This window comes from Pleuronectes platessa, chromosome 13 (assembly GCF_947347685.1).
Source record: "Pleuronectes platessa chromosome 13, fPlePla1.1, whole genome shotgun sequence".
Lineage (NCBI taxonomy): Eukaryota > Metazoa > Chordata > Actinopteri > Pleuronectiformes > Pleuronectidae > Pleuronectes > Pleuronectes platessa.
This window is the reverse complement of record NC_070638.1, coordinates 14748995-14770800: the sequence shown is the minus strand read 5'-3', so window position 1 is coordinate 14770800 and position 21806 is coordinate 14748995. Positions and strand designations below refer to the sequence as shown.

Sequence of the window (21806 nt, the reverse complement as noted above, 5' to 3'; positions counted from 1 at the left end):
AGCACAATCAAATTAAATATGTAAAAAATAAATTATGTATTAGATGTCTACAATATGAAAATATGTGTTATATGACACAGAGGTTTGTTTGAGAAATATAAACACAGGAAACAATATCAAAAAGTGAAAAGAGAAATCCTACAATACAAAAACAATTAAATGACGAGTTTTTGAAAATATGTGCAATAAATGACAGATAGACATGGCTCTGTATGATGAGGGCTATGACTCAGACATTGTTCTCTTAATTTGAATTAAAACACTTAGAACAACTGGTATAAGTACTTATGATCTCATAACTCCAAGCAGCATCGTATCCACAGATGAAAGCGAGTCAGCGTAAAGTCAAGGCACCTCGGCTCCATTCGGGTTTGACCATGTGAACAGTGCATGTTCGGGGCGGGTAGCGTGACGTCACAGGCCGTGCGGACCAACGGCAGCGCGTGTTTGCTCGGCCTATGACAGTACAGTAAATACTATGAGCTCTGCCTCTCTCGAGCTGCAGCGATCACAGCGAAGGAGGAAAAAAAAAGACGATGAGCTATAAAAACGATCGTCGGTGCTGAAGAATTGTTTTGTCGGTGACTCTCCCGCTGAGGCTCACGCTTGTCCGGAGGTTTGTCCTGTAGCCAAACGGGGGTAACTGTGTCAGAGGTAGGGGGACACGCGGAGGACAGTCGGCCTCACTGCAGCGTGATTCACCGGAGACTCGCCCCACAGCCGTCGCCGTCAGAGCCGCCGTCAGCGCCTCTTCATCGACGCCGTTGGCCCGTAGGACGGTCGCATCCTCTCGGCCCGTGTGTGGCCCCTCTGCCGCGGCCCCTGTGTGCGCTGCTCGCAGAGCATGTTCAACGATGAGCCAACGGGACACACTGGTTCATCTGTTCGCCGGAGGGTGAGTCACACAACCCGTGTCGTGTTTTATTTTTTTGGTAAAAACACAGATGTGCTGTTTGCTTTTACTCTTTATTTAGCAATGGATGTTTTTTCTGCACAGCGCGTGCGCGTGCTCCAGTTACAACCAACGGCGTGCACGTCAGTGTCAAACTCGTCTACTTGAGCGACACTTCCTGTCAAGCCCTTCAAAATATGTTTATTTGTTAATGGAAAATATCACAAGACAAGAGTATGTAAAGCTTAAATTTGGATTCAGAGTATCCACTTTGTACCTTAACTCGGGTTTGTTCATCAACTCTTGAATACCGTGTTTTTACTTTAAAGTGGCAGCCCGTTAACACTTTATTTTGAAGGCAAGTTAAATCCATTTCCGGGTTCATTGCTACTCTGACTGTAACTTGATGCAGGTCTTCTGCAGTCTGACATTTTCTCTGAAATTTAGCATTTTAAGGGCATAATGGATGAATTAGGTGAATGATGCAAATTCTATATCTACATATATTGAACCAAGATTGGGATTAATAACTATATATTGTGTCATTATGAATAAACATTATATATATATAATATAGATGCTGAGACTCCAATTTCTCTAACACCTTTAGGGTTCTTTAGGGGTTTCAAAATGTTTCTTTGTCAAGGACACTGAGGTACAACAGATGTGCATTAACCTGCAAACATCCTTCTCATCATTTATGTTCCCAAAACCAATCATTTTAAGACTTGTACTGTTGTGTAACTTTCCACACTCTGCAACCATTTTCACTCACAATTTTGTAAACAGGCCAAACCGAGAAATCATGAAAGGAAGTTAAGGAGAAGTAAGATTGTTCCTTTTAATATGTCTTGTTTTCAATCTACTACTGTTTCTCTGTCTGACACCTTTTTTATTTTATTTTCACACCAAACCTTAGATATGCAAATATGCTAATCTTATCGCACCAGGACTACGCTCTTAACTCTTTAATTAGGGATCTAAAACATAAAAACAACTCAGTGTGTTGCTATCTATATAAAACAGAATCTGATCTGAGCTGGCAGCCCGAGCACACAGCTTTCTCTATCACAGCCACTGTCAGACACATGCATGCAGCCGCCACTGTAGCCCCTGGAAGTAGGACAAAGGTCATTGCTGCCTGTGAGCATGAAGATATAGCTGTTGCTTCACTAAAGAGAGAGCAACGCGAGGAATTCGCTGCCAACAGGACGTTAGCTCACACCAGTACGACTAAAACTAGTAGTAACTTGTGTCATTTGTCACAATAGTCAACAATGTCTTATTGTGGAAAGCACCAAGCCTTCGGTTAAAGCAGATTGGATCAACTAATGGCAACAATAATGTCTGCGGGTCCCTGGCTTATAAAGAATTGTGCGCCAATTTAGGCGAAATAAATAAGATAGATTGTACAATGATATTTTTTCAGAAATTGACGCATCATGTGTTGACATAATGAGGGGGACACTGATCAGAATGAGATCCGCCACAGTTTGTTTACATGCTGCTGGTGGCATCTGTCAGAGTACAGGTCAAAGTCTACGTAATATGATCACCAGTTCCTTTGGTTCATTGGTTCCACTTTATTTTGGAAAGCCTGGCTAGAGTGAGTTTACAGAACATTTGTAACATTTCACTGATCACAATGTTACATATACTCTCTGTAGGTGGACTATTCAAATACCGGTTCATTTCTGAACAAAAACGTATTTGTTTATTTTGTGTGTGTCAGCAACTAGGCAACACTCTTGGTAATAACGCCTCCTCAGATGACATAGGCCAGCACACGGGTTACTAATACACTGAGCATTTATTGAGATCTTACACATTGCAGTATCACAACAGCAGGTCACGGTGTAGGCTTGAGTGACTTCTCCTAGATAATTTTAGAGCAGACAGAAATAATAGATTGTGTTACCGATGATTGGGGAGACCAGTGTTGAGGAATGTTTTTAACAAAGAAAACAGGGAGAGGAAACAAAAAAACATTTGCACCGATTGTTTGAATAATATTAATAGAAATTAAGTGAGCCTACAATTAATAACTAAACTACATGCACATCATTTTTTTCTGTTCCTTCTCACTTATGACCGATGCAAATGCTAAGCAAGAGTGTGAATGTGTTTATTATGTTTGTCCCTCCTTGCTTTTCATAATTTCTTCCACCAACCCCTGTGTCTCTGCTCCCTCTCTACCTCTGGACCCCTTCCCTCTGTAGATGTGGAGGTACTGTGGGGGCTATTTTGACTTGTCCCCTGGAGGTGGTGAAAACCCGACTACAGTCCTCCTCCGTCACCTTCTACATCTCTGAAGTGCACCTCAACACCGTCAATGGAGCCAGTGTGGCCCGTGTCGCTCCCCCAGGGCCTCTGCACTGTCTCAAGTAAGGAGAATGACACTGAATGCTAATTTTGACAAGGTATCATTTAAAAAATACCATATTAAGGCTAGTTTTGCTATCAGATATGGGTGTAGAATTCTAATGTACTCTATGTCAACCAACTGTAAGGATTTTTAATGAATATTGTGTGGGATATTTTTGTATTATAACATTAACTATAACTGATACATCAGAACTTATTCTGCCTGCGTAAGCAAATTTTCAAACAAAGTCTAGCATGTTAACAGTTTATAAGTAGTTCAGGAAATCCTGACATGTTGCCTTATGCCATGATCAGTATGGGACCAGGGCTTTTCAAAGTGCAATACTGGTAACCAAATCTCACAGATCAATCAATGCTTTTAACCAAGCTGAAGCTGGTCAACACGCTGTCTTAAACTGGAAATGGAGGTTGTTATGACATTAGTTGTAGGTTTTAAGTTTTTTGTTTGGATTGTTGGTGAAATATTTGTCAGAGGGTTAGGGTTAGGGTTATCTACCAGAATCTACCACCAAGACATGTGAGGAGTGCAACAGATGTAAAGACAAACCTTTCTTTTTAAAGCTACTGTGTAACAAATGCAAGAAATACACAGGAAATGCAATACAATGTGTCACATGTCATGACTCTCCTTATCAAACACTGTGGAAAGATACCAGTAAGATATGAAGTGGGAGTATAGGGGAATCGGACTCTGGTGAGGTGTTTTGTATTGAGCCTACAGAGAACTAATGAAGCTGGATTTAGTGTTTAAATAAGTATTCAATGTATTCTGTGTTACAAGCTGCTGTGTGAGGAAGTTTCCACTGCCAAGGTCTTGCATAAATTATTTAGCTAATTAGGCGTCTTTGACAAACTTCTAATCTTATGCTTTAATGCTTTGTCACATGGTTGATGTTTTTCTTCCATTTGTTTGGCTGAAGAATTGATTTGTTCTCACAGGCTGTTGCACTAAGTGGGAATGTTTTCTGTGTCAGTTTTCCCTGCGTCGAGCCTTTATTAACAACACTATCTTCAGGATTTTGTGTTACAACACTGCACTGATGCCTTCCTTCCAGAGATTGACGTGAATCTGGGTTTTGTTTTGGGATCAACATTGGTCTTGTGCTGACAAAAAACAGTTTCTGGTGTTGTCCTTGAGACAAGAGCATAAACTGTACACCACTATTATATGATACAGAGGGGAACCAAAGAAGTTTTAGGAATAGTGGTGGGAAAGAAAAAAACACAAGTCAAAGTAGCTTGACTTGTTGTAGGGGGAAGGCCTGGTTCCATTTTAAAGCTGGGTATGTTCTAAACCAGGGTATGTTTTGAGTTGTAACAGGGGAAAGCACTGACACTCTAACCTCACTTGGCTGGAAGGCTCAGCTCAACCAAACCACAAGCCAAACAAAATACAGCTACATAACTGCTCCAAGAAAGATTTGTATTGTGTCTTGCTTTATTGGTACCAGTGCAGTGCCCTTTCTAAATCTGCATGTTTGGAATGGGCTGTTTGCTTGGCCTGTGGTAATGCTCTTTGCAGCTTTCTTTCCGAAACTGTAACAGTGACCTGCAGTAATTGAGCAGAGGAATGTATAGACCAGAGATCTCTAAAATGTATCAACTAATGTGAAAAAGTGCACTGAATCAAGGTGATCTGTAAGCCAGGACGTAACCGAGTTAAACTGGAGACACACGTCTTCGAACATAACAGAAAATGAACAAGATGAATCCGGGAGGCTTCATGATAACGCCACTACCCCTGTTGATTTTCAAGTCCAGGTGTCCAAGAAGTTATAATTTACTGGTGTGTTTGCTTAGGGCGCCCACATCAGATTTAAATTTAGCTACTAGCAGAGATGTTGTGCCAAATGAAATGCTGTCTCTACCGGTTGACCTCTATATTGTGATGGACATTCTATCAATGTCCTGTGGCTCTGTGTTCTTTCTAAAAAACACAGGAACAACACGCACATGCAGGAGAAAACTGGAGCTGGATTAACAAATTATTACAAAACATTTTAAAAGATGAGAAAATCCACACACCGAAAAGATCAAGATATGTTCCGTTGACTGTGATCCCACAGCACAAGAGGGTTTCTTCTTCTTTTTTGACATTCTGTGGTGAGATAAATAACTGCTGTGGGTGAAACTTTAGAGTGGATCCTGCTTTATAATTGCCAAATATGCAAGATAAAGTTCCAACACATTTAATCTTAAACATTTTGGATTAGAAGGTTATGAGGCAAATGTTTGAAAACACCTGCATGTACAGCAAAGAGCCCTCCAGCCAATCGCAGTTATATTTGCCCAGTGGTATAAATAAATATAAAGTATAGTACATGGAGATTTATCTATATAATGTACTGTATTCTTGCTCTGCACCAAGATGGAATGACCCGAAATAAAACCCGAAATTAAATGTTTAATGTAATGCTTTCTGTCTCTGCAGGTTAATTCTAGAAAAAGAAGGGCCCCGTTCACTCTTCAGAGGACTGGGACCCAACCTTGTGGGTGTGGCACCTTCCAGGTATGTGCACATCTTATCTTCAGTGCTCTGGGTGTGTTCTGCTGTGTGTCTTTTCCTACTGACTTTAGACTTTATGACCAGGTTGTCTTAAGCAGTTGTTTCAAAGAAAAGCTAAAAGAAATCGTTTTTTCGATAACCAAAACAGTAAAAAGGTTCACTGCATCTTGTCCACCTGTTATTAGAGAATAAAGACATTTTTACATCTTTTACTTTACACTTAACATTAGACTTGGCATTTTGTTTTGTAGTATCTAGTAGGGCTGCACGAGATATCTAAAATTGTCCGTCAGAGCGATATCATCACTGCTTGAACTGTGATTAATGGTGTTCTATGTGCCATGTATTCACGCTCTGCATGTCGATGTATTTGGACAATCGGATGAAGCCCTACTGCCCTAGATAATACATTAAAGATATTCAGATCAGTTCTGAGTAGGGTTGCAAAATTCCGGCAATATTCAAAGCTGGAAACTTTCCATGGGAATATACGTGAATTAACGTGAATTAACTGGAAATTGTGTGAGTAATTTATACTAACTGTATTAACATTGTCATATACAGACATAAATATAAACATTTTGTTTTGTCATAGGCTGATTTGAGCCCTGAGGAAACTTTGGGCACTTGACTATATGCTTCTGCATCTTTGTGTCATTCTTAACATAGGTCTTTGCACAGTATTTGCAAATGTACACAGTGTTTCCTTCTACATTGGCTGGGGTAAAATGTCTCCACACATGAGATAGTGCACGTGGAATTGTTCTGTAGAATAAGATGAGAAAAAAGCTTGTAAAAAAACACTAAAGCAATGCAAGAGATATAAATAGTTGGCCAGTTGGAAAAATATGGCCAACTAAAAAATATTTTACAATTGATGGATAAATGAATAGAAATAGGCTAGATGAACAGATGAACAATCCTCAATCAGCATGCTTATATATATTCCACAGTAATATCATTGAAACGTACCTGACTAGTCCTGCACACTACACTAGGCCTCAATAGCCCTGCTGTAGTGTGCAGGATGCTGGGAATTATCTGCACAAGTGATGGAGAGATGCACATTGCAGGGTTAAAATTCAACGTGCAGCGTGTGTTGCATTCCATACATCTTTAAAATAGAGTTTTGAATGATGTTTTTAGTGCTCAGCGTTTAATTTGTCATTTTTTTTTCTTTCAAAATTCCAAAAATTCCTGAGCTGAATATTCCCATGGAAAGTTTACGGAAAGTTTACGGAAATTTACCGGAACTTGTCCACCCCTTTGCAACCCTAGTTCTGAGTCGCATCTGCCTTCCAACTAAATTCTAGTACAGTGGAAACTGCAAGTGATGTAGGCCGTGGAGCTTTCTGTGGTCACTGCGTCCGTAGCCAGGTGGGCTTTCAATAAAACCATGCTGTTGAAATGGAAATAATTTATATATATTTTTTCTGTGTCTGCATAGACCACTTACTGTATGTTAGCAGCGAATCCAAAGCAGAAAGACTTTAACACTGTATACTTAAGCATTTGTTTATTTATCGCAAGTCTTATCATCATTGCAAAATTCAACAACGTTATCGCATATTGCATGTTTTCCTAATATTGTGCAGCCCTAGTATCTTGATCTTATCTTTTTTACAAACTTCTTTCACTTGCAGCTTATGTTGGCTGCAATACTAGTACGTTACAAATAAATGGTGTTAAACTGACAGAAATACTAACTATAAACTATAGATACAATAGTCAATTTCTACTAAATAAATCTCAATTTCGAATCCCAGTGGAATTGAGCAGGTCCTCCCTTTCTTAGCTTAGCTGGTTGCATAATAGCCTGGAGTCTGAATGGAGTTACAATCTGAATGAAAAGGCAGCAGCAGACGTCGGACAGCTGTGATGCTTGCATCATGTGCCTGTTGTTGTTGTTTTTGTTGTGTATCATCGCATCAGGGTTCTTCATTTAGGCAGTTGTGCTGGTGTCTAATCCCCCCCCTCCCGGAGCTGTGTAGTTCTCCCCAGCTACTGCTGCATCACATGGCCATTGTCATCCTCTTCCCGTTGGTTCGTTGCAGCCTCTGTATCTGAGTCATCCTTTACATACTCATATTCTCCATCTCTCACACAGTGTTTGTCATGATTGCATGTATTCATTTATAAGTGTGGGCTCTTCACTGTCATTGCTGTCCGGCTCTGTCTAATGCAGACTCTCTGTGGGGTGGAAAATACCCTTTGGGCATTTCTGTCTGTCTGTCTGTGTATGTGTGTGTATGTGTGTGTATGTTCACCCTGTGGGATAGTTGTCCAGCTGTGGAAGTGGTGGCTTGTTTTCTGGTCACGACATCTATAGGTAGCTGTGATATAGGAAGACATTGTTACATAAGTTATAAACCTGGTCAACTCATTGGCAACATATGTCCCCTTCCCCTGTTTTTAATGCAGTTTGATGTCGCCCGTTTTCCCACAGTGCCAGGCTGGGTTCGGTATATCATAACATATGTAATGGATACTTGTACTTGACCCCACCACTTTACTCAAGCTGTATCACACAACAGTGTACTTGTTGCGATATTAAATTTGAAGACACCGCTTTAATGAGGACACTGACATATCGAACATAAGCTTGTGGATACCTTTAGTTACCCTCTATTCAGATGTTATTTTAATTCACAATAGCTCATTTGGCATCGTTTACAGATGTCCTGATACCCTTCTTATATGGATTCCAATACTTGGACTTTGCATGTGAAGTGCTGATCCATTACAGTGCATTTAAAGAAAAAACAACTTATATAATGTAGTTTAACAGCTGTATGCCACTGTCACAAGTTTGTAAGCTGTCTTTCTAGCTTTGGGGCTGTCTTTGTCAAACCTATCACATTGTTTGAATAAAGTTCCCAGTGCTCACTGCTGCACTGGCTAAGGCTACCTTTTCAAAATCACTTCTTCTTCGCCACTTGAAAAACAGTTCTTGAATTGGCAGTGCAGCGCCAATTTTCTGCTGTTTGGGAGCGGAAAAGAATATTCAAGTTTTTTCTGGTTGAAATTCAAATAGTTGAAAGACGTTGTAAGGGATTGGTCCATAGATTTGTGTACTCGACGAAGCTCAACCTGTCATTTTCAGCAGTATCGGATTCATTTTCATTAGTGGTACCAGGATTGGAACATCTCTATTAAAGACGGATACTTCTGGTTTTTAAATAGAATTTACAATACACTTTTGCTGAAATTGATCTGAAATCCAAATGGAAATGTCTCAGACACACATTAAAAGCAAGAAGCAACATTTTCCAAATTACTGATCACAGTCATTTAGATAAATGCTTGAACTTAACATGCAATATAACTGAAAAGAGTAACAGATTTATTACAATATTTATGTGTCAGTGAAATTCTGGGTTGCTGGGCTGCAGAGTCATTCTCTCCTGTTATAATTAGGAAACAGCACTCTGATGCTCGAGTGCTAAAAACATCTTCTGATGCTAAGGATAGCGCGCTCCGCTGAACATGCTGCTGGCGTTCATTAGCAACACACACTCGTATATATGAGATGCCCTGCACCAGCAGTATCGCTCAATATGTATTGGAGATGCACATGCACGTTCCCAGCCAATCACATGATTCATGTGCAGAGCAGCACGATTATGTTGTGCATGCAAGCTCTTGATTCAGAACGAGGCCGGGGGAGTAGAGGTCACTGGGTTTAGATCCACTCAGCAGCAATGACTAAATCCTTTGACTTTATTTAGTGTGGGACAGAGAGAATCATGGGAGATAAATCTGCTACTAAAGTATGCCACATCGACACTCTAAAGCAGTAGTGCGGGGATCGGAAAGTAGCTGATTATATGCGACTAGTGGTTCAGTGGTATAGTTTCAGTGGTATTTCCCGATTACTTCACTAGCATGTGCTGATCTCTAGTGGTATGATATTCGTGTTCCACCGGCACACTGCTTCCTTGTGGCACATGCTATTAGAAAGTGGTAGGCCACAGTCAGACTGTGAAATACACAGGTTTTGTTGTGTGGGATTTGTGGCTATGCAACAATAATGCAATATGAATAATACTAATACTACTTATGGGAAATTGGCAAGAATATCAGAAAAAGAATTAGGAAATTACTGTCATTTCAAAAGAATTGCACATCAACAACAGAACACCACCTGGCCTTTATCAGGCAGGACTGCACCTGAACAGCAGTAGGTGTTTCGGAGGACAAGCCCACTGTTATTACATTTGTATATGCATTAGGGCTGAACGATTAATTGCATTTGCGATAAAATCGCGATATGATAAAACGCGATTTTCTAATCGCAACGTGCGCGATTAAAACGTGCGAAAGAGAGTAGGGCACTGGGCTGCTGTCCTCACCCGCAGCAAGAATGCCGCGGGACCACAAAACTCCTCTGATCAAGAAGATAGCGAAGCAAGCCTGCATCACCTACAGGGTCCTAAAGTCTTCGGACGTGGCGGACTCACAGAGCGAGCTCATCCCGCTGCTGACCGCGTTGCGGGCGGCGGACCTGAAAATCGCTCCCCGGAAAAGCAAGCCGTGCTCCGGGGCGGCGGGGCTCCAGAGCCCCACGGTCACCCACATGCACATCTGCGAGACGGAGGTGTTCAGCATGGGGGTGTTCCTGCTGAGGCCCGCGCGCCTCCATGCCGCTGCACGACCACCCGGACATGAACGGGAATCTACGGAGCTGCTGATCCGCAAGCTGCCCTTCCAGCGCATCCAGCTGGCCCGCCGCATCCGCTGACACAGAGCTTAAACTGCTGCTGCTCCACTGACTATAACAACGCTGCATTCCAACACTTATAAAATACAATTAAATGTGGAAGTAATCCAAGTATTCAGAATACGTATATAGAATATAGTATCCTTCCCAACACTGGAAATGTTACTGACTTGAGAGCAGTAAGACTATAATTTATAAAAATGTTTTTTTCGAGACGGTAAATTTTGCACACAGGTTATAAAAAGTGAATGCCTTGTGTTTATACTTACAATGACTTTGATTAAATTACTTAAATGCACACTGATTTGTTGTTCTTGTTTCTGTAATGAGCCGTTAAATTAAAATGTGGGAAAGAATATTGTACAGTAAATGTATATAATATTGTGTTGGTCATATTTAAATCATTCATTATGGTTTTTTTGGGGGGAAAAAGAAGATAAAATAAAAAAATCGCATATTAAATCGCAATCGCAATATTTGTGAAAAAAATCGCAATTAGATTATTTTCCCAAATCGTTCAGCCCTAATATGCATTCATAGGCAGTTATTGTCTGGCAGTGGCCAACTGTGACATGGAATGTGTTGGTTTAACAGAAGCGGCAGACCACTAGGAATTCTGGCATATTTGGCATTTGTGGCATATTAGCTGGCCAATTCATTCTATTGCTTGCCCTCATGCACTATTTCAACTGCATCTAAATTCAAGTAATTTGGAAAAAACATCAATGCAATTTTGTATATGAACCACACACTTACACAGTTTGTTTGCTTTTAAGTATGTAGCTAATGCTTCCAGTAGGTCCTTTTTTAAAGTGCAATTCACACTGAAGAATCTAATGGGGAAATATAGTGTCTTCTTCCAGGGTTTCATTACTGTGTAGCCGTAGTTGACCTAAGTCAGCTTATCCAGGGTTTTTAAATTTCTTAGAATCCCCTCTCTCGCATTGTTTTAATCATGGTGTTATTTCCCACAGGGCGATCTACTTTGCGGCCTATTCAACAGCCAAGGAGAAGCTGAATGGCATACTGGAGCCAGACTCTACCCAGGTGCACATGGTGTCTGCTGGTTTGGCAGGTAATGACGGCTCCCTCCCCCCCCCCCTTCTGTCTCTCTGTCTGTTCAATCTGTCTATCCTACTCTCTGTTAATTCTGCCTGTCAGTCTGCCTGGGCAGTGTAAGTCATGTTTGGTTTTATAAAAAAGAAAAAACATGTTGTCGTCATGAGATACATATAGTTTATTTTTACTTTCTCATTGTTTTTAAACATCCCTAAATTGTCTCTTCATTTACCCCTTTACCCCTCCTTTATATACATGTGTGGGATGGTGGGATCTTCACAACTAAAGCTAAAAGTCAATACCTAAAGCATGCAGAAGCTAACATATAGTATCTGTCATGACTAGATATTACGTTGCTCTTTTATGCCTAGAAATATTAAATAAAAACAATACCGGATTTAACAGAAAGCACAATTTAAGACTCTTAGGATCAATTTGACCTTTACCTTGGCCATGGTGAAAATTGGCCTCAAAAGATCCATTTACTGATGTTTCAAGCACTGTATTTTATACAATCAAATGATTTCACATGACAGAGTTAATCTCATACCTGGCAATTAAGAAAAACGGGCACCTTGAAACCAGCACATAGCACTTACTCTCCTCATCTTTTTCTAACCCCCCCCCCCCCCCCCCCCCCCCCGCACATACACCCTTCCTTATTCTTCGTATCTTGTCTCTTCATGGTGTCTCTACAGCTCACATATGTTTGAGCAGAGAGAACCTTTACATCCGCATTAAAACCAGGTGAAACCCAGCAGCCAAGCAGTTAGGAGTTATAATGTCACTGATGACGTTTACCCATGACTATGCTGCATGTACAGTATTTCTATCTGCTTGACAAAAGAAGAAAAACACGTGGTCCTCAAAGCTTAGGTTGTGCTTTCCTCCTCTCCTTACCCTGCCTCCACCTATGTCTTACATTATTATTGTTTGATCCTCCTCTCCCTTCTTTACTATATATCTTTTTATTCTTTAATTTTGAGGCCTCGCCAGAGGACTCTGTAAATGGTTTAACATCCCAGTTGTTACTTGAACAGTGTGGTCTGGGCCCCCTTCTTTGCTCTGTGTGTGTGTATAGAGGAGAGAGCACTGTCCCCAAAGGTCAACCGGGGCCCCTGGCACTTGGGCGGACACGTCAGGTAGCACCAAATTTCTTTACACTGGTATGATGAAAACCATGGTGATTATTTTATGAATATTAGAAAGTTCATGATGGTTATTCATTTGTAATGATAACACCATTGCGTGTGTTTGCTGCTGGTTTGTAGGTTTAGGTTCTTCTGATACAGATTTCTTAGTCTTGACACACTCCTCCCCCCTTTCCCTCTACTTATTTTCTCAAAAAAGTAAGGGTCAAATAATGACAAATAATTAGATTTTATGTTGTCAGCCTAAAAGAAATGCTAACCTTGTCATGGCTCCAGAAGGTTGTCATCACTCTGTCATCATTTACCAATACCATTAGTGTCTCATCTTGGTTTCTCTTAAAGGAGAATTGGTTTTGTTCCATCCAAAAGCCTTTCATGACTTTCATTGTATTTTCCGAGGCGTTGAATATACTGAAGATTTTTCCATGAATCTCCTATCATCAGTTCTTCTATCAGGCTATAAAACACACAGTTAAAGCGCAGTTACGTAAAGAAAATGATGCAAACATAAGACATTGTATCACAAACAAGGAGGGATTTAAAATGAACATCATGCTTTAAGGATAGTGCTCTTTTCCCTTGATGTTTCATACACATCCGCATTAGCATGACAGTGACGCCCACAGGCATGTTTATATTATACCTTAGCCCATAAGCCACAAGTGGCGTACAACTGTCTTCTGGTATCTTGAGCTACACAACTGCCTCATTGTCGTTCATATTCACACATTTTTCACACACACTCTCCCCGAGCTGTTCAGCACTGGGAAGAAGCATAACTACAGAAAACCTTTGTGTCTGAATTGGTTCATTGAACGCAGATGCCAGATATCTTTTTCCGTGTCATAACTTTGAAGAGTTACTGCCTCTCTACTTTGAATGGTTTGCTCCATTTGTAGTCCAGGAAAGGGAGGCTTGGTTGGACTCTACTCCGACATATCTTCCTCTCCTGCACGTAATCTAAAGCATATTTGCCTTGAATGTAGGTCAAACTCCCCTGGACACATTACAGGCATTATGTTCCAATGCACATATATACGGTAGTATCTGCGTAATGCTTAAAGAGATGACTACGCAGGAAATCAAGTGAGGTTCATTTCCCTTAATAAAATTATTTGTTACTTTATGTTGTCCTATTGACGTTTTTGAACATTAGCTCGAGTCTTTAGGTTTATGTGGCAAAATACATTCAGCACACACACCAGCTAAGTCTTTGCTAAGTCACCTTTATTTATTTATTTATATATCTATATATAGTTGGTTCTGAGGAAGAAGTGGTGATATTTTGAGAAACAAATGATCAGATCAGATATTAATGAGCACACCTTGTCCCATTCATAAGGTTACCTAATAAGATTTATACTCGAAGCAAAATAATCAAAATTCCATTAAAGAAATCAAATTCAAGCTTGGAATTATATTTTCCCTATGAAGTTAAATTAAATGGGCATCTCTGTAATATTGTGCTTATAAACATGATGTTAGGATATATGTTTAGACATAGACAATAAATGTTTGCATTCTGCAATTGCAAAAACTTATTTTCCCTTTTTACTCTGAGTGTCGTGTTCTGTGACATTCAAGAGGACTTGTCTCTTTTTCTCTCTAGGGACCAATTTTCTCTCAGTGAAAGGAGATTTCTATGTTATTTTTAAATAAATCCCAGTTTCTCCAGAGAATCAGTTTTTGCCCTGAGAGCTATATAGGGCAGACTTTGTTGTATTGATAGTTCCACCTCATTGTCTCACTTCACTTTGTATATACTTCATCACATGGTCATAAAATTTACTCCTTTTTTCATCACTATCATTCCCCTCTTAACGACAAGGTTAGCATTTCAACCTGCCTCTTATTTTCTACCTCATTTTGATTTCATTTATGTGTAGACTATAAACTGATGATGAAGAATATACAACTTCAGTTTTTATTTTCTGCCTTTGTATTTGTTGTGTGTTGTGTTTTTTTGCCTCGCTTCTGTGATATGGAGCTGGAGGTTTGGATTGGGTTGGCTTCTGTTCAGTCAACATTTGCTTTATTCCTGTTGATAAAGAGTAAATTCTTATAATTTGAAAAATAAAATAAATTCAAAACCACTTCATTCAACAAATGAAGGTAAATTGGAGGGCATGGGGCTTAGAGTTTGGGGATAGATGTGGGGAGGTGAGTTCCTCACCTCCCATCACTTCTCCATGTGCAGTACCAGTGGGTTTGGGGGGTGGGTTGGTGGGGTTGGGGTTTGGATGTGACTGCTGCTTGTGTGTGACTGTGGTACAGAAAAGCCTGTGTCTATTTTAGGGCTTTACTGTAAAGCTTTCACCCCTGCGTGATTGGGTGGGACACCCCCGCCATCTGAGCCCCCCATATCTGCAGGCTACTAGCTGCAGCGGGGAGGAGCTGGAGGAGCTTTGCCCCTCCCTCGTGAGTACACACCATAGACGCTACTTCCTTCTTTTTTCTCCTTCCTCTTTTTTGTTCTTCTCTACCTCTCTGCAACAGACCTGTGTCCTCCTCTCTTCTTCAAGCAGTTGCCTTAATGTAGGGTTTTTCTGTCCCACTGATAGACTAGATGTACTCAGGCCTCTTTAGAGACTTGCTCTTGTCTAGCAGTTTTCCACAAATAGCCATGTTTGGTTTCTCTGTCGATCATCAACATCAGAAAGTTTGAGACTTTGTGCCATTTCTTGATGATACAAAAAGCTCACTAACTAGTTTTACACACTACATAATAAACTCCACATTACTATACATTGCCTACTGCTCCTGCTTAACAAAGCTACTTCCCCTCTACACAGTCCAAGCAAACACATGCACACACTCACATCTGCTTCATATACTGTATATTCTGTGCATACATTGCATTCTCAATGCATTTGCAATGCAACCTACTTTTCGAGTGACCTCTTGTTTCAAACTAAGAAAACATTGAGGTTGGCTGTGACGACAGATGGATTAAGAACAAGTTTGCTTGCCACCATTAGGAACTAAAGGCTACATGACATTCCACACCAGAGACTTTCCACTTTAGTCCTGCTGAATAATTGAAGAATCTCCTCCAGACCCCATCTTGTATCTCCCTGCTTTTGTAGTTGGGCGAGTATCAGGCCAGCAGCCTATCTGTAGTATCTAAGCAGTTAACCACTGGTTTGTTAAATGTTGTAGAATAAATACAAATTGAAACATTCATTGACTAATAAGTGTGTGCCCATTTGGTTCATATTGCTTAACTTTAAAATGTTGAGCAATGTCAAAACCCACTGTGTTTCGTCTTTGAAGTTGTGTTATGGCAGATCCTGAAATAAAGTCAGGTGAAAATGAAATCTCTGAAATCCTCCTCTGTATGCTCTTTAGGATGAGGTTTTAATTGTTAAAGATCCTCAATAGAACCAAAATCATTAGCATTTAAAAATAAATGAATCAGACGGAAGTTTTATAACATTCTGCCACACTAAGAGGCCAGCATAAAGTTTCTGCTTGACCTCAATACCCGCAGATGTTCCAGGTAGTTATTTTTAAAAGATGAATGAAAAAAAGCACTGTTTTAATAAAATATATTTTACTTCAGGACGTTAGCTGTTTGGTTTACATGCACCTCCAGAGCATTTCACATGAAAAGGATCAATATGTTATGTGTGTATCTCTGTCTGAAAACAAGATACAAATTTAGTCATCAATACAGTGATTTTCTCTTGAATCACATATTCACAGATCTATCCATGTATCTGCACATTTGTCCACAAATCTTTCAGCAGAGATTTGTGGGTTCTTTTACTTATTTACACACGCCGATCATGCACATCTGGGTGGAGGTACAGTTACACACCCAGATAATACTGCTACAATAAGGACCCAGTAGAGATAGCTTGGTCAAAAGTGAAACACGGAAGCAAGTTGATCCTGTTTAGTGAAGCACTGTCTCACTGTTCTTGCACCATATAGAATATTTAGTTCACTTGATAAGATTGTGTTCTTCCACGTGTCTCTGCCTCTGTCTGAACCTTTGACCCCCTCTGAATTTCCCAGGGTTCACCGCCATCACAGCCACCAACCCCATCTGGCTGATAAAGACACGTCTGCAGCTGGATGCCAGGTGAGGAACTTCACTCCTCTTTATAACATTAATGAGAATTTAAACATGGCGTTTGTAGACTTGAATTAAAAGGCTCTTTATCCTTACAGAAACCGGGGTGAGCGGCCAATGAATGCGTTTGAGTGCGTGCGGCGGGTTTACCAGATGGACGGCCTGCGAGGCTTTTACCGGGGCATGTCAGCCTCATACGCTGGCATCTCAGAGACTGTTGTCCATTTTGTCATCTATGAGAGCATCAAACGTAAACTGCTGGAGTACAAGGCCCACACCAGCATGGACGAAGAGGAAGAGTCGGTCAAAGATGCCTCAGACTTTGTGGGCATGATGCTCGCTGCAGCCACCTCCAAGACCTGTGCCACCTCCATAGCCTACCCTCATGGTACGCTTCTCTCACACTCACCTTTTCCAAAGATAAAGCCAATGATATTCCATATTTATGATTTTGTCAACAAACCCCATGGAATGTGGCCTTATTGTTTAAATAAGGCAGTTAGTATTTTATTGTGTCAACATTTTTAGTGCTTTTAAATGCATAATGTATGAAGAATATTGAGATGTATAGATGTTGGGGGTTTATTTTGCCAACGACGTTTTGAGCACAACGCCCGTCCTCAGATTTCTGATAGAGAACCAGAGTTGCCATCTTAAATACCCACAATCCATTTTGAACATGTCACCATCTGTGGCGGTACTCTGACTCTCTCTAACATGTATAACTAGACAGATGCCTCTAATTGTTAGAATCTGTTATGGAATACAAACTGTCACATGGCATTGTAGCATTATGACATGTTGCATTTTGAGTGAGGCAGTGACTCACATTTTGTGACTGGAAAATAGCATGCTCCACTTATGCTATAAATAGCACTCTCATTCTCCACCAGGCTGAATGCAGAAGTTCAGATACCTTCAGTTTGACTTGTGCAAAGGTATTCTGGGACATCGAGTCGTCCGTATATCTAGCAACTTGTTTTGTAAAGGACTAGGCAGGTCCAGGGGCGTACGCTCACAGTTGATAAGTACGATGACATCTAACACAATTTTCTTTCTTTCCTCTCAAATTGCAGAAGTGATACGAACGCGGCTACGAGAAGAGGGCAGCAAGTATCGCTCCTTCTTCCAAACTCTGCTCACGGTACCAAAGGAGGAGGGATACCGGGCGCTGTACCGCGGCCTGACCACCCACCTCGTCAGACAAATCCCCAACACTGCCATCATGATGTGCACCTATGAGGTGGTACTGTACCTGTTGGGCCGTTAGCCACCGGGCACGTGTCCTTCCTGTTTAAAGAGGGAGACGGTTTGCAAATGACTGAGAAGGATGCCCTTTGGCAAAATGAAGACCAAAGGAAAACCGAAGAAACTCTAGTGGACCAGGAGAGGACATGTGGAAATCACATGAAGACCAAGGGTGGGGAAAAAAATAGTTATCATATCAGCATCACCACCCCCAGTTCCCTTCATCAGGCTGCTGGAATAGAGAGGGCGCCATAGGTTACAGAAGCGGTAATAAGAGTGGGGACAAGAGAGTGAAGGACACAGACAAAAACACAAGGTACCTCTGAAGGAAAAGAATTACGCACATTTCAGTGGCCTTAACAGAAAAGTGTTTTAGCTTGCTTCCTTTAAGTGAAGGATCAAAAACAGTTCCTCACTTTCATAGAGATATCGGGGGAAACTGAACTTGACAGGAAAGACGGTTACTTAATATACTGTTGGTCCGTTTCAAGAGTCTTTCCGGGTGCAGACAATCTGTCTGCCCCCGCTTCAGTGCTGTAAGACTACTGTATGATGAGATAGCTGGCAGTTGAGGAATGTTCATTTAAGGTTGAATGTGAAAAACAAAGACGTCACTGTTTTCACGTCACCGAAACCCACTAATTTTTGCACTACAGAAAGTGTGGTTTCAAGCATTCCCCTCACAAACGGCACTGCCCCCTCCCCTCCCTTCACACCTTGTGACGTCCACAGACTCTAGCTGGTGTTTATGAAGAGTAGCTTGAAAAGCTGAATTTCATTCGGTGTTTGATTCCTCTACAGCTCGGCCTGACGGCGACACGGCCCAGCGGAAGTTGGCCTGTGGCGTTGACGGTTTGTTAAAAGCTGAACAGAGATCAAATACCAGACCAGCTGCGTCCTGCGCACTGTCGCAGCATAGGACATACAAAATATCTTGTGTGAAAGTACAAGAGCGTTGTGTCCTTTGTTAGGTGTCTGTGAGTATCTACAAGGCACCGAAACTAAGTAACTACATTTAGAGTGTGGCTTACTTGAATATAATGTGACGTGTCGGGGAAACGTTCGGAGTGGGAGAGTATTTATGGGGTTTCATCTGTGAGTTTAACACATTAGTCACTTTCACGCTCATGACTGTGTGCGTGTATGTGTTTGTGCAACTGCAGTCGTGTGTTTGTGTGTGCCTGCATGTATAATAAATATCTACTCCAGATTTCCCTCCTCTAATTATAAAACTAGCAAGACTGAGTGTAGAGAAGCTCCCCTGCGACACCGGGAGCCTTCGCTCCCACTCTCCTGCCAGTCCTTCCTTCCAGTGGCTTCCATCTGACCTGATAACATGCACTTTTGTGGCCTTTTAGGGGCTTGTGCTTTGCATTTTATTGTGTGGACAGTTTTAACTTGTACATTGTAAAAGAAGGAAAAAAAGTATTGCTGTATATCGAAATGGTATTTTGCGCAACTGTTCTTATAGCAGATATATTTTACAGTTTAGAGTTGTCAGTAGCTGTGAAGGATGTCCAAATGTGTTTATATAATATAGATACTGTATATTCATATTATATATAGTGTGTTTTTTTAGGTCCATGTATGATTTTCATTTTTGTGCAATTTAACCTTGTTTTGACATGGACTTCTGACATGAATATTGACATTGTGTGATTTTTTTTTTTCTTTTCTTCCTGCACTTGCATGTTGCTGTGAGCTGCCATTCAAAACATTTGCTTGTACAGGGAACCTGAGAAAAGCTGCAGCACAAAAACGTCTCGTCTACGGATGTGCTGCAGTGTTGATTAGTTATTTTACAGCGTTCATTAAAAGTGTTCCATTTCGCAACGTTAGGATGTTTCTGTAACGTGTTTACAAAGTTCTATAGTGTCTGACAAGAGTATTTTGGGGTCTCATAGCAACATGTTTGAATATCCAATTGGAAGTGTTTTAATTTGAGAGTTCAAAAACTGGAATGTGTGCAGGGTACCTCAGCTCAGAGTGGATTGTTACTGAATAGAGTTGTGGGCATGGGACAGTAAATGTACAATTCAAGCTATCTCTAAAACGTTTGATAATCATTTTTACAAATCGATATCATATACCTGATAATGGCGTTCCTTGATTACGATTGGCTCTTTGAAGTTATCTCATGTTCTAAAATCCCTGTAAACCGCCGCCTTATGGGACGAATCAGCATGTTATGTAAAATCCTGTCTCAGTGCACACTCAATCTTCAATGGATAATTTGAAAATTCCCACCTTTCATGTTTTAAAATATTTATTTTACCAGTTACAGAAAACACGATGTTCTTGAACACTCATTTTCCCTCCTCCTTGCAGTATTATGTCGGAGGCAAACCGAGGTGCTGTAACTCGTAATAGTTATTGATTTCCAGTCTCCGGTGACTTGTTGCAACTCCTGAGTTGATGTTGGTGCTTGAGAAAAATTGCTGACTCACTTTAATGTCCACGCTTTGCTATAAAACACTAATGGCTTTTTATGTCTTCAGCTTTATCGCAGTAACACTTGAGGCCAAACTACCAAAATGTGACATGAACAGACAACTGGACATTTCATTTATTTTTATTTTTTCGTTTTAACCTAATTTCAGTGTCTGTATGCAACGCTGTCTCTTCAGGCTGTAGACAGGATGCCGCCTAATGCAGGGTCGAATGAAACCTGGAAGATTTGTTTTTGCCAGCTCAGTTGTTGATGTGTTTTTGTTTGTTTGTTTTCAAAGACAAAAGTAAATAAAATCCATTTTCAACTATAGATATGTCCAATTTATTTTTGCATTTCTTTACTAACTCCAAAGTATTGCGTATTTGTTTGTAACGGTTAGAGTTGTTCATGTGTCAGGATTATGTATGATGAAAAACCCCTATTCTTGAGTAAAGCAGGAAAAATTATTTTGATTTATGTAAAGAATAGAGGAAACCTTTTCCTTTTTTTTCATTTTATAGATAAAAAAACAAGTTTAATTAATCCCAGAGGAAATCTCTGTGCCAAAGATGCTGAGAATCCATCTATCATCTATAAAGTTTATCCCGAGGTTGGCGGGGGGGCTGTTTCCAATCCCATTGGACATTGGGCAAGAAGCAGGGTTTCACCAGGAACATGTCACCAGCCAATTGCAGCGGAAAAGATAAAGACACAAACCACCATGTATTCTTACATTCACACCTACGGTCAATTTATATAATACAATTAACCTAATCCCAGACTCTCAGGATACAAAAACTAGATATTTGTGTATATTTCCTTATATACACACATATTAAATGCCATATATCTAAACAGACACAGCAAAAAAGTAACTTAGTAGACACAATTTTTTATTCCATACATATAATGTTAAAATGATCAAGAACCTAAAGGAATAGAAATGGAAGGATGAAACGAAGGACAAGGAACTAGCTGTAATTACCTACCAGGACCAGAGGGAGGAGCCAAATAGCTGCTCATAGAAAAGCAAAGGTATAATTTTGGTTTCATTTCAATGTCATAATAATGTTATAATTAAATATGCAGGTAATTAAACAAGTCGTGTAAGATAAAGCGATGACATAGCTTCACTCTGACACACACACACACACACACACACACACACACACACACTCTGCTTCCTCATAGCTCACATCCTAATTGTAATGCTCAGACATTAGAGGCCAATAAAAGCATCGATTTGTGTTTATCTCTGTTTAGTTCTTTTGTTATACCTGCAGCAGAACTAATCAATGTATGAGAGTAGATGGAAATGGGAATAATCTATCATCAT

General features: G+C 40.4%; 1 protein-coding gene across 1 annotated transcript; it reads left to right on the top strand.

Annotated features, from left to right (window-relative positions):
- Positions 1 to 455: 455 nt before the first annotated feature.
- Positions 456 to 20800, top strand: LOC128454132 (solute carrier family 25 member 36-A). The gene is made up of 7 exons (XM_053437383.1): positions 456 to 895; positions 3112 to 3276; positions 5709 to 5786; positions 11478 to 11578; positions 16734 to 16800; positions 16890 to 17179; positions 17868 to 20800. Exons 1-7 carry the CDS (start codon positions 855 to 857, stop codon positions 18059 to 18061), a joined length of 936 nt encoding a protein of 311 aa, XP_053293358.1. The 5' UTR covers positions 456 to 854; the 3' UTR covers positions 18062 to 20800.
- Positions 20801 to 21806: the final 1006 nt, after the last annotated feature.